The sequence below is a fragment of the Bufo bufo genome, chromosome 4 (assembly GCF_905171765.1).
Source record: "Bufo bufo chromosome 4, aBufBuf1.1, whole genome shotgun sequence".
Lineage (NCBI taxonomy): Eukaryota > Metazoa > Chordata > Amphibia > Anura > Bufonidae > Bufo > Bufo bufo.
The window spans coordinates 9,760,270-9,773,658 of NC_053392.1; the positions used below are offsets into that span (position 1 = coordinate 9,760,270).

At 47.1% G+C, this 13,389-nt stretch overlaps 2 protein-coding genes across 25 annotated transcripts in view; both read right to left on the reverse strand.

Annotated features, from left to right (window-relative positions):
- LOC120998305 (gastrula zinc finger protein XlCGF26.1-like) overlaps positions 1-13,389 on the reverse strand; it is a 4,064,644-nt gene that overhangs the window by 2,278,611 nt on the left and 1,772,644 nt on the right. The window lies entirely within an intron of this gene.
- Positions 13,019-13,389, reverse strand: part of LOC120997433 (gastrula zinc finger protein XlCGF26.1-like) — a 2,315-nt gene continuing 1,944 nt past the window's right edge. The window contains exon 2 of the mRNA XM_040427512.1: positions 13,019-13,389. Within this exon, the coding sequence (XP_040283446.1) occupies positions 13,367-13,389 (23 nt within the window). The 3' untranslated portion in view covers positions 13,019-13,366.

Genomic DNA, 13,389 nt, shown 5'->3' on the forward strand with positions numbered 1-13,389 from the left:
TTACCGCCGGTCTCTGCTCACTCAGTGACCCACAAAGCCAAGAGACCAGTGCCCAACACAGCCATGGTGAAGCTATGGGACCGAAACAAGCTACAAAATTCCCCGGGTGCAGTAACCAAGTGTTGGGGGAGGACTGCACTGCAGATTGTATATTATTGTGGGGGAGCTGCCTTGTTGATTGTAATTTACTGTGGGTGGTTGACTCGACTAACTCAGGCACTGACCGACAGAAGGTCAGCTACCTGGTTAGTCTCCCCCCGAATGGGAAGATATGTGGCGAAAGCCACTTCGCCACGGTGTTTTGGAGGGGGCTGTTTGCCCGCCTCCTGCCCCTGGATTACGGCCCTTTAAGATACTTTTACTAACTTTTAAACCCCTGAACCTATTCAAGTGAATTTTGGATAGGTTTGTCCCTAAGTTATACTGGTTAAATTTATATAAGTTATATGTATGTGGGCGTCCGGAGGGAGGAGGACAGTGGGCGTCCGGAGGGAGGAGGACAGTGGGGGTCCGGAGGGAGGAGGACAGTGGGCGTCCGGAGGGAGGAGGACAGTGGGCGTCCGGAGGGAGGAGGACAGTGGGGGTCCGGAGGGAGGAGGACAGTGGGGGTCCGGAGGGAGGAGGACAGAGGGGGTCCGGAGGGAGGAGGACAGGGGGTCCGGAGGGAGGAGGACAGGGGGGTCCGGAGGGAGGAGGACAGGGGGGTCCGGCACCGGTTTTCTCCACTCTCCCTGTTCAGGACACCCTTACATCTAGAACATACATATCACATATAGAATATTAGACTTACATACACACTGGAGGCCCATGTGATATAATAACCGCTGCTCGTCCAGGGATGGCCGGAATAGAGAGCAGCCCCCGAGCTTCACATGGAGGAAAGGCTCCTCTGGGGTCTCTGCTCACTGCATGGACTGCACCCTGAGACCACCAAATACCGCGCAGTGTGCAAAGGAAGAGAACGCAACTGACTGCAGGTCTGAACAGCGTCCTACATCCAACAACCCCTCCTGTACTGAGGACATTCACACTGACAGGAGCTCAGCAAGAAAAAGAGGTGTTGGGGAAGGACCTGTGATGATGTCACCATCATGTGATCAGTGCAGGGGGCGGAGCTCAGCAGTGAGGAGGAGTGGTGAAGAAAGACCTGTGATGATGTCACCATCATGTGATCAGTGCAGGAGGCGGAGCTCAGCAGTGAGGAGGCGTGGTGAAGAAAGACCTGTGATGATGTCACCATCATGTGATCAGTGCAGGAGGCGGAGCTCAGCAGTGAGGAGGCGTGGTGAAGAAAGTCCTGTGATGATGTCACCATCATGTGATCAGTGCAGGAGGCGGAGCTCAGCAGTGAGGAGGCGTGGTGAAGAAAGTCCTGTGATGATGTCACTGTCATGTGATCAGTACAGGAGGCAGAGCTCAGCAGTGAAGAGGAGTGGTGAAGAAAGACCTGTGATGATGTCACCATCATGTGATCAGTGCAGGAGGCGGAGCTCAGCAGTAAGGAGGCGTGGTGAAGAAAGACCTGTGATGATGTCACTGTCATGTGATCAGTGCAGGAGGCGGAGCTAAGCAGTGAGGAGGAGTGGTGAAGAAAGACCTCTGATGATGTCATGGTCATGTGATCAGTGCAGGAGGCGGAGCTAAGCAGTGAGGAGAAGTGGTGAAGAAAGACCTGCGATGATGTCACGGTCATGTGATCAGTGCAGGAGGCGGAGCTCAGCAGTGAAGAGGAGTGGTGAAGAAAGACCTGTGATGATGTCACTATCATGTGATCAGTGCAGGAGGCGGAGCTAAGCAGTGAGGAGAAGTGGTGAAGAAAGACCTGTGATGATGTCACCATCATGTGATCAGTGCAGGAGGCTGAGCTCAGCAGTGAAGAGGAGTGGTGAAGAAAGACCTGCGATGATGTCATGGTCATGTGATCAGTGCATGAGGCGGAGCTCAGCAGTGAGGAGGAGTGGTGAAGAAAGACCTGTGATGTCACTGTCATGTGATCAGTGCAGGAGGCTGAGCTTTGTAAGATGCCCGGAGACCTGATAGACTGAGCGTGAGAGCCTGGGAGTTGTAGTCCTCTCCTTGTATACCTCTGATATCACATAATAACAGGCTGGACAGGCTTTACGTTGTAGTCCTCTCCTCCAAGACCTCCTGATCTAGTGTCCTCTCATATCATATAATAACAGGTGGGACAAGCTGGGAGTTGTAGTCCTCTCCTCTTATACCTCATCCTGTAATGTTTTCTGATAAAACATAATGGCCTGGACATGCTGGGAGTTGTAGTCCCCCCACTTCCTCCTCATGTAATGTCCTCTGATATCACATAACAGGCTGGACATGCTGGGAGTTGTCCTCTCCACTTCCTCCTCCTGTAATGTCCTCTGATATCACATAACTTCTCAGTGGGGGCTGCTGGGCACAACTGCTGAGCGCTCCGCGCATACTGGTGCTTCCAGGCGGAGGATCGCTTTGATCCTCCTGCCTTTAAAGTGACCGTGTCCCTTTGGCGCTGTAATTATAGCGCCGGAGGTACGCGGCATACAGGGTCAGGAGAGCTCTTTGTTTCCCTGTCCTTGTTCTGCCAAACATCTCCCCCCTGCAGGTGCTGGCATGGGCCTGCAGTAGGATTCAGAAGCTGGGGGGGCACCCATGAATGGGGGGCACAAAATATAAGTACATGTATACACTGCGTGCAGAATTATTAGGCAAATGAGTATTTTGACCACATCATCCTCTTTATGCATGTTGTCTTACTCCAAGCTGTATAGGCTCGAAAGCCTACTACCAATTAAGCATATTAGGTGATGTGCATCTCTGTAATGAGAAGGGGTGTGGTCTAATGACATCAACACCCTATATCAGGTGTGCATAATTATTAGGCAACTTCCTTTCCTTTGGCAAAATGGGTCAAAAGAAGGACTTGACAGGCTCAGAAAAGTCAAAAATAGTGAGATATCTTGCAGAGGGATGCAGCACTCTTAAAATTGCAAAGCTTCTGAAGCGTGATCATAGAAAAATCAAGCGTTTCATTCAAAATAGTCAACAGGGTCGCAAGAAGCGTGTGGAAAAACCAAGGCGCACAATAACTGCCCATGAACTGAGAAAAGTCAAGCGTGCAGCTGCCAAGATGCCACTTGCCACCAGTTTGGCCATATTTCAGAGCTGCAACATCACTGGAGTGCCCAAAAGCACAAGGTGTGCAATACTCAGAGACATGGCCAAGGTAAGAAAGGCTGAAAGACGACCACCACTGAACAAGACACACAAGCTGAAACGTCAAGACTGGGCCAAGAAATATCTCATGACTGATTTTTCTAAGGTTTTATGGACTGATGAAATGAGAGTGAGTCTTGATGGGCCAGATGGATGGGCCCGTGGCTGGATTGGTAAAAGGCAAAGAGCTCCAGTCCGACTCAGACACCAGCAAGGTGGAGGTGGAGTACTGGTTTGGGCTGGTATCATCATAGATGAGCTTGTGGGGCCTTTTCGGGTTGAGGATGGAGTCAAGCTCAACTCCCAGTCCTACTGCCAGTTTCTGGAAGACACCTTCTTCAAGCAGTGGTACAGGAAGAAGTCTGCATCCTTCAAGAAAAACAGGATTTTCATGCAGGACAATGCTCCATCACACGCGTCCAAGTACTCCACAGCGTGGCTGGCAAGAAAGGGTATAAAAGAAGAAAATCTAATGACATGGCCTCCTTGTTCACCTGATCTGAACCCCATTGAGAACCTGTGGTCCATCATCAAATGTGAGATTTACAAGGAGGGAAAACAGTACACCTCTCTGAACAGTGTCTGGGAGGCTGTGGTTGCTGCTGCACGCAATGTTGATGGTGAACAGATCAAAACACTGACAGAATCCAGGGCTGGCAGGCTTTTGAGTGTCCTTGCAAAGAAAGGTGGCTATATTGGTCACTGATTTGTTTTTGTTTTGTTTTTGAATGTCAGAAATGTATATTTGTGAATGTTGAGATGTTATATTGGTTTCACTGGTAAAAATAAATAATTGAAATGGGTATATATTTGTTTTTTGTTAAGTTGCCTAATAATTATGCACAGTAATAGTCACCTGCACACACAGATATCCCCCTAAAATAGCTAAATCTAAAAACAAACTAAAAACTACTTCCAAAAATATTCAGCTTTGATATTAATGAGTTTTTTGGGTTCATTGAGAACATGGTTGTTGTTCAATAATAAAATTAATCCTCAAAAATACAACTTACCTAATAATTCTGCACTCCCTGTATATATATACACTGAGCAAAAATATAAACACAACACTTTCGGTTTTGCTCCCATTTTGCATGAGCTGAACTCAAAGATCTGAAACATTTTCTACAGACACAAAAGACCCATTACTCTCAGATAGAGTTGAGCGGACTCCTGGATGTTCGGGTTCGGCAGGTTCGGCCGAACTTGGAAAAAAAAGTTCGGATTCGGGACCCGAACTTGACCCCGAACCCCATTGAAGTCAATGGGGACCCGAACTTTTGGGCACTAAAATGGCTCTAAAATAGTCCTGGAAAGGGCTAGAGGGCTGCAAAAGGCATCAGCGTGCGCTTGTAGTCGCGCATCTTCCGATCAGTAACAGATGTTTTCACTAAATTTAGTTCCCTGTCAGCAATGCAGAGCAGGGGTTCATTCACGGCAAAAGGGGGTTCATGACACCCAGCAATAGAACAGAGGATTTTGAGAGATTTAGGCCCCTGTCACCCAGGAACAGCAGGGGTTCATTCACGGCAAAAGGGGGTTCATGTCACCCAGCAATAGAACAGAGGATTTTGAGAGATTTAGGCCCCTGTCACCCAGACACAGCAGGGGTTCATTCACGGCAAAAGGGGGTTCATGTCACCCAGCAATAGAACAGAGGATTTTGAGAGATTTAGGCCCCTGTCACCCAGGAACAGCAGGGGTTCATTCACGGCAAAAGGGGGTTCTTGTCACCCAGCAATAGAACAGAGGATTTTGAGAGATTTAGGCCCCTGTCACCCAGGCAAAGCAGGGGTTCATTCACGGCAAAAGGGGGTTCATGTCACCCAGCAATAGAACAGAGAATTTTGAGAGATTTAGGCCCCTGTCACCCAGGAACAGCAGGGGTTCATTCATGGCAAAAGAGGGTTCATGTCACCCAGCAATACAACAGAGAATTTTGAGAAATTTAGGCCCCTGTCACCCAGGAACAGCAGGGGTTCATTCACAGAAAAAGGGGGTTCATGTCACCCAGCAATAGAACAGAGAATTTTGAGAGATTTAGGCCTCTGTCACCCAGGCACAGCAGGGGTTCATTCACGGCAAAAGGGGGTTCATGTCACCCAGCAATAGAACAGAGGATTTTGAGAGATTTAGGCCCCTGTCACCCAGGAACAGCAGGGGTTCATTCACAGCAAAAGGGGGTTCATGTCACCCAGCAATAGAACAGAGAATTTTGAGAGATTTAGGCCTCTGTCACCCAGGCACAGCAGGGGTTCATTCACGGCAAAAGGGGGTTCATGTCACCCAGCAATAGAACAGAGGATTTTGAGAGATTTAGGCCCCTGTCACCCAGGCACAACAGGGGTTTGTATACGCCAAAAATGGAAATTGAAAATAAGATTTTTTTCAATTTAGGGCACTAAAATTTGCACTTTTTTAAATTAAAATGGCTCTAAAATAGTCCTTGAAAAGGCTAGAGGGATGTAAAAGGCAGTAAAATGTGCTTAAGAGCATGGCAACTGCTCTGCAAACAAATGTGGATAGGGAAATAACTTAAAATGAAATAAAATAACAAAAAATTACAATTTTAACCTGCAACTCAGAGAAGGAGGTGGATATGGAGTCGGAGGTTGAGGAGGCGGTGAATGTGGTGTTGTAGGTGGAGGCAGCAATGGAGGAGGAGGAGGTAGCCAACAATGTTTTTTTTAATTTTTATTGGGGTAGTTAGCCCCCAAAATATTGGGACAAATAAAAAAAAAGAAAACAAAGAATCATTGCACTTGACTTGAGTACAAGAATGTATGTTTGATGGTGGTATGAATGTCTATTCTGCACAAGGTACAGACAAGTCCTGTGGGATCCAGGCCTGGTTCATTTTAATGAACGTCAGCTTGTCCACGTTGGCTGCGGACAGGCGGCTGCGTCTGTCTGTATTGACGCCTCCGTACACTGGCTGCAGGGAAGGCCAGCACCTCCAAGGCATACAGGGCAAGCTCTGGCCATGTGGACAATTTGGAGACCCAGAAGTTGAATGGGGCAGAACCATCAGTCAGTACGTGTAGGCGTGTACACAGGTACTGTTCCACCATGTTGTTCAAATGCTGTCTCCTGCTAACACGCTTCATATCAGCAGTTGGGGCCAGTTGTTGCGGCGAGGTGACAAAGCTTTTCCACATGTCGGCCATGCTAACCCTGCCTTCTGAGGTGCTGGCGCTGACACAGCTGCGTTGGCGACCTCCTACTCCTCCCCTGCCTTCGCCTTGTGCTTCCACTTGTCCCCCGGCGTCAGTCGGGAATGCTCTCAGGAGCGCGTCTACCAGCGTGTGCCTGTAGTCGCGCATCTTCCGATCACGCTCCAGTGAGGGAATGAAGGATGGCACATTGTCTTTGTAACAGGGATCCAGCAGGGTGGCGACCCAGTAGTCATCACACGTTAAAATGTGGGCAACTCTGCAGTCGTTGCGCAGGCACTGCAGCATGTAGTCGCTCACGTGTGCCAGGCTGCCCAGAGTTAAGGACAAGCTGTCCTCTGTGGGAGGTGTATCATCTGCGTCCTCCGTATCCCCCCAGCCACGCACCAGTGATGGGCCCGAGCTGCGTTGGATGCCACCCCGCTGTGAACATGCTTCATCCCCATCCTCCTCCTCCTCCTCCAGTATTGGGCCCTGGCTGGCCAAATTTGTACCTGGCCTCTGCTGTTGCAAAAATCCTCTTTCTGAGCCACTTCTAAAAGACTGGCCTGAAAGTGTTAGAGATGACCCCTCTTCCTCCTCCTCGTCCTGGGCCACATCCTCTTCCATCATCGCCCTAAGTGTTTTCTCAAGAAGACATAGAAGTGGTATTGTAACGCTGATAACGGCGTCATCGCCACTGGCCATGTTGGTGGAGTACTTGAAACAGCTCAACAGGGCACACAGGTCTCGCATGGAGGCCCAGTCATTGGTGGTGAAGTGGTGCTGTTCCGCAGTGCGACTCACTCGTGCGTGCTGCAGCTGAAACTCCACTATGGCCTGCTGCTGCTCGCACAGTCTGTCCAGCATGTGCAAGGTGGAGTTCCACCTGGTGGGCACGTCGCATATGAGGCGGTGAGCGGGAAGGCCAAAGTTACGCTGTAGAGCAGACAGCCGAGCAGCGGCAGGATGAGAACGCCGGAAGCGCACTTTATGCAGCAGCTCTGACATGTCGGGGTAGTTGTGAATGAATTTCTGCACCACCAAATTCAGCACATGCGCCAGGCAAGGGATGTGCGTCAAACCGGCTAGTTCCAGAGCTGCAACGAGATTTCGCCCATTATCGCACCAGGCCGGGCTTGAGACACACTGGCAGCAACCACTCGTTGATCTGTTGTTCTATATCCCGCCACAACTCCTGCGCGGTGTGGGGCCTGTCCCCCAAACACATCAGTTTCAGAACAGCCTGCTGACGTTTACCCCTGGCTGTGCTGAAGTTGGTGGTGAAGGTCTGTCGCTGACCGGATGAGGAGGTGGTAGAAGAGGAGGAGGAAGCCGAGTAGGAAGAGGAGGCAACAGGAGACAAAGAATAATGCCCTGCGATCCTTGGCGGCGGAAGGACGTGCGCCAAACAGCTCTCTGCCTGGGGCCCAGCCGCCACTACATTTACCCAGTGGGCAGTTAGGGAGATATAGTATCCCTGGCCGTGCTTACTGGTCCACATATCTGTGGTTAGGTGGACTATGCCACAGATGGCGTTGCGCAGTGCACACTTGATTTTATCCGACACTTGGTTGTGCAGGGAGGGCACGGCTCTCCTGGAGAAGTAGTGGCGGCTGGGAACGACGTACTGTGGGACAGCAAGCTGTTTGAAGCTGTCCGTCTCCACCAGCCTGAATGACAGCATTTCAAAGGCCAGTAGTTTAGAAATGCTGGCATTCAGGGCCAGGGATCGAGGGTGGCTAGGTGGGAATTTACGCTTTCTATCAAAGGTTTGTGAGATGGAGAGCTGAACGCTTCCGTGTGACATGGTGGAGATGCTTGGTGACGGAGGTGGTGTTGTTGGTGGCACATCCTCTGTTTGCTGGGCGGCAAGTGCCAACGTTCCTCCAGAGGCCGAGGCAGCAGCAGAAGAGGGAGCAGGAGTGGCCTGAGCCCTTTCTTGGTTTTGAAGGTGCTTACTCCACTGCAGCCCGTGTCTCACATGTAGATGCCTCGTCATGTAGGTTGTGCTAAGGTTCAGAACGTTAATGCCTCGATTCAGGCTCTGATGGCACAGCGTGCAAACCACTCAGTCTTGTCGTCAGCACATTGTGTGAAGAAGTGCCATGCCAGGGAACTCCTTGAAGCTGCCTTTGGTGTGCTCGGTCCCTGGTGACGGTGGCCAGTAGCAGGCGAACTGTTTTGGTGACGGCTGCTCTGCTTTCTGCAGAAGACTGGGTGGGAGATAATGTGAACGTGCTGGATCCACTGTCGGCTACCCAATTGACTAGCGCCTGTACTTGCTCAGGCCTTACCATCCTTAGAACGGCATTAGGCCCGACCAAATATCGCTGTAGATTTGGCGGCTACTGGGACCTGAGGTAGTAGGTTCAGTAGGACGTGTAGCTGTGGCAGAACGGCCTTGTCCTCTCCCTGCACCAGAGGCTCCCCCACCACCACCACGACCATGACTGCGTCCCTTATTAGATGTTTGCCTCATAGTTAGCGTTCACAAAGCAAAGTAAAAAGTGGTTAAGTCTGTTAAAAATAATTAACCGCCAATAAAAACCCTGATGTAGGGTATTGTTTTACTCTATATGACAGCGGTATTTGTGGCCTAAATTTCACAGTAACTTATGCATGTCTAATCCCAGATGTGCAGTATATCAGAGGGTTTTTTCACCCCAATAAGCACAAAGCCGTATTTCTGGCCTAAATGTGACACTCACTTATGCACGTCTAATCCCAGATGTGCCGTATATCAGAGGGTTTTTTCACCCCAGTAAGCACAAAGCCGTATTTCTGGCCTAAATGTGACACTCACTTATGCACGTCTAATCCCAGATGTGCAGTATATCAGAGGGGTTTTTTCCCCAGTAAGCACAAAGCTGTATTTCTGGCCTAAATGTGACAGTCACTTATGCATGTCTAATCCCAGATGTGCAGTATATTAGAGGGTTTTTTCACCCCAGTAACCAAAAAGCTGTATTTCTGGCCTAAATGTGACAGTCACTTATGCATGTCTAATCCCAGATGTGCAGTATATTAGAGGGTTTTTTCACCCCAGTAACCAAAAAGCCGTATTTCTGGCCTAAATGTGACAGTCACTTATGCACGTCTAATCCCAGATGTGCAGTATATTAGAGGGTTTTTTCGCCCCAGTAACCAAAAAGCCGTATTTCTGGCCTAAATGTGACAGTCACTTATGCATGTCTAATCCCAGATGTGCAGTATATCAGAGGGTTTTTTCACCCCAGTAACCAAAAAGCTGTATTTCTGGCCTAAATGTGACAGTCACTTATGCATGTCTAATCCTAGATGTGCACTATATGAAACAGATGTTTTTTTTTCACCCCAGTATGCCCCAGTATGAGAAAGCCGTATTTGTGGCCTAAATTTCACAGTCACTTATGCACGTCTAATCCTAGATATGCAGTATATCATAGGGTTTTTTCACCCCAGTAAGCATAAAGCCGTATTTCTGGCCTAAATGTGACAGTCACTTATGCACGTCTAATCCCAGATGTGCAGTATATCAGAGGTTTTTTTCACCCCAGTAAGCACAAAGCCGTATTTCTGGCCTAAATGTGACAGTCACTTATGCACGTCTAATCCTAGATGTGCACTATATGAAACGGATGTATTTTTTTCACCCCACTAAACAAAAAGCTGTATTTCGGGCCTAAATGTGACAATCACTTATGCACGTCTAATCCCAGATGTGCAGTATATGAAACAGATATATTTTTTTCACCCCACTAAACAAAAAGCGGTATTTCTGGCCTAAATGTGACAGTCACTTATGCACGTCTAATCCCAGATGTGCAGTATATTAGAGGGGTTTTTCGCCCCAGTAACCAAAAAGCCGTATTTCTGGCCTAAATGTGACAGTCAATTATGCATGTGTAATCCCAGATGTGTAGTATATCAGGGTTTTTTTTCACCCCAGTAACCAAAAAGCTGTATTTCTGGCCTAAATGTGACAGTCACTTATGCATGTCTAATCCTAGATGTGCACTATATGAAACAGATGGTTTTTTTTCACCCCAGTATGCCCCAGTATGAGAAAGCCGTATTTGTGGCCTAAATTTCACAGTCACTTATGCACGTCTGATCCCAGATGTGCAGTATATCAGAGGGTTTTTTCACCCCAGTAAGCATAAAGACGTATTTCTGGCCTAAATTTGACAGTCACTTATGCACGTCTAATCCCAGATGTGCAGTATATCAGAGGGTTTTTTCACCCCAGTAACCAAAAAGCTGTATTTCTGGCCTAAATGTGACAGTCACTTATGCATGTCTAATCCTAGATGTGCACTATATGAAACAGATGTTTTTTTTTCACCCCAGTATGAGAAAGCCGTATTTGTGGCCTTAATTTCACAGTCACTTATGCATATCTAATCCTAGATATGCAGTATATCATAGGGTTTTTTCACCCCAGTAAGCATAAAGACGTATTTCTGGCCTAAATGTGACAGTCACTTATGCACGTCTAATCCTAGATGTGCAGTATATGAAACAGATGTATTTTTTTCACCCCACTAAACAAAAAGCCGTATTTCTGGCCTAAATGTGACAATTACTTATGCACGTCTAATCCCAGATGTGCAGTATATGAAACAGATGTATTTTTTTCACCCCACTAAACAAAAAGCGGTATTTCTGGCCTAAATGTGACAGTCACTTATGCACGTCTAATCCCAGATGTGCAGTATATTAGAGGGTTTTTTCGCCCCAGTAACCAAAAAGCCGTATTTCTGGCCTAAATGTGACAGTCAATTATGCATGTGTAATCCCAGATGTGTAGTATATCAGGGGTTTTTTTCACCCCCGTAACCAAAAAGCCGTATTTCTGGTCTATATGTGACAGTCACTTATGCACGTCTAATCCCAGATGTGCAGTATATCAGAGGGTTTTTTCACCCCAGTAACCAAAAAGCCGTATTTCTGGCCTAAATGTGACAGTCACTTATGCACGTCTAATCCCAGATGTGCAGTATATGAAACAGATGTATTTTTTTCACCCCACTAAACAAAAAGCGGTATTTCTGGCCTAAATGTGACAATCACTTATGCACATCTAATCCCAGATGTGCAGTATATGAAACAGATGTATTTTTTTTCACCCCAGTAAGCAAAAAGCTGTATTTCTGGCCTGTGCTGGTGCACTATCGTTGCATAAAATGGCTGCCAATTATGTATTGATATTGACTAATTGAAGGAAAAAAAGTTTGCTTTCAGTAGTAGTTGGCTCAGGGCAGGCTTAAAAAAATTGTGCACTGCACCCACAAAACACATTTGCTGTAGATCGCTGAGTAAAGAAGCAGTTCTGAATCTTCATAAGATTTCGCCCTGATCTCTCCCTCACAGCAGCTGCAGCCTCTCCCTACACTAATCCGAGCAGAGTGATGGGCAGCGCTACGTGACTCCAGCTTAAATAGAGGCTGGGTCACATACTGCAGTTGGCCAATCACAGCCATGCCAATAGTAGGCATGGCTGTGATGGCCTTTTGGGGCCTTTCAAAAAGCGCCATAAAAATCGCCGAACACCGAACCCGAACTTTTATGTAAATGTTCGGATGCCGAAAACCCTAAAGTTCGGTACGAATCCGAACTTTACAGTTCGGGTTCGCTCAACTCTATCAACAGTGTCCTTCAGTTTTTACAGGATGGTGTAAAAAAAGGTCTCAAACTAAACACCTTGAAGGTACATTTTACCGCTATTAATGCACAGCTGCAAGGAAGATTCTCTAATCACAGTCTAATTAGATCTTTCTTCAGAGCCCTGAACATCCTAAATCCTACAGTCTAACCTCCTCTTCCATCCTGGGACTTATCTGTAGTGGTTACAGCATTGACCAAACCTCCATTTGAACTTTTGCAAGAGGCCCAAATACACTGTCTCTCTCTAAAAACTTTCTATTTAGTAGCTATCACCTCAGCCAGGAGAATTAGTGAGCTACATGCATTATCTTACAAAGAGCCTTATCTAAAAGATCAAAGGGACTCTCTGGTACTTTGTACAATGCCAGGTTTTATTCCGAAGGTGGCATCCTGTGCCAACCTTAACCAGGAAATTGCTCTACCTGTTCTATATCTAAATCCTCAGGACATGGAGCAAGAGACTCTGCACACTCTGGATGTTAGAAGAGCAGTTCTTACGTATGTGGAAAAAACTAAGACCTTCAGATCCACAGAGTCGGTTTGTTCAGCATCAAGGCCCAAAAAAAATAAAAAAAAAAAATATATATATATATATATATATGTGTATGTGTGTTAATTTATTTGCCCAGTAGTTTGCCCACTATAAAGATGGCGCTCGCTGTTGATGGACACGTGATGGCGGCGCAATGAAGGGAAGACGACGCTAAGGTCTCGGCGAGTCTTACATGTGCCCGTCGTGTAGCGCACAGACTATTGCTCAGCTTCTGGTATGACCATGATACTCCTTCAATGTATTTTGTGGCCAAGCGATTTTTAATAACTTTACTTGTGAGCACTATGCGCTTTATATATGTACACATGAATTATGTGCATTAATGTATTATGGACACGATAACACTATATTATGGAATTATGACACAAGAAGAATATGGTTGATATTACTTTGGTGTTTAATCATGGTTGTATGCACTATATTCCAGGAGGATAACACTCTAAATGGAGGGATTTATCAACAAGACATGCACTTTTAAGGTTTATTGATTTGTAATTAATTATTCATGTTGTGTATAAATTTTTGCACTCCGCACTTTGTAATTCACTTGGCTTAAGGAAGGTTCTGTGAGAGGTCCGAAACGTCGCTGCTGTGACATGTGTGAATAAAGGCACATCTACAGGAGTGCCCTGGATTTCTTCAGTGTATAAATACACCCGTGATCAAGGGTTCAACACAGGCACCCGGATTGCATTGCTTAAGTAGTGCTGCCCCATTTTTCAACTATATATACACATACATATACACATATCTGGCACTTCCCTCCACAGTAAGACATTTTTCTTACTTCTCATGTAGAACATCACGTCTTCTCTCCCGAGTGGC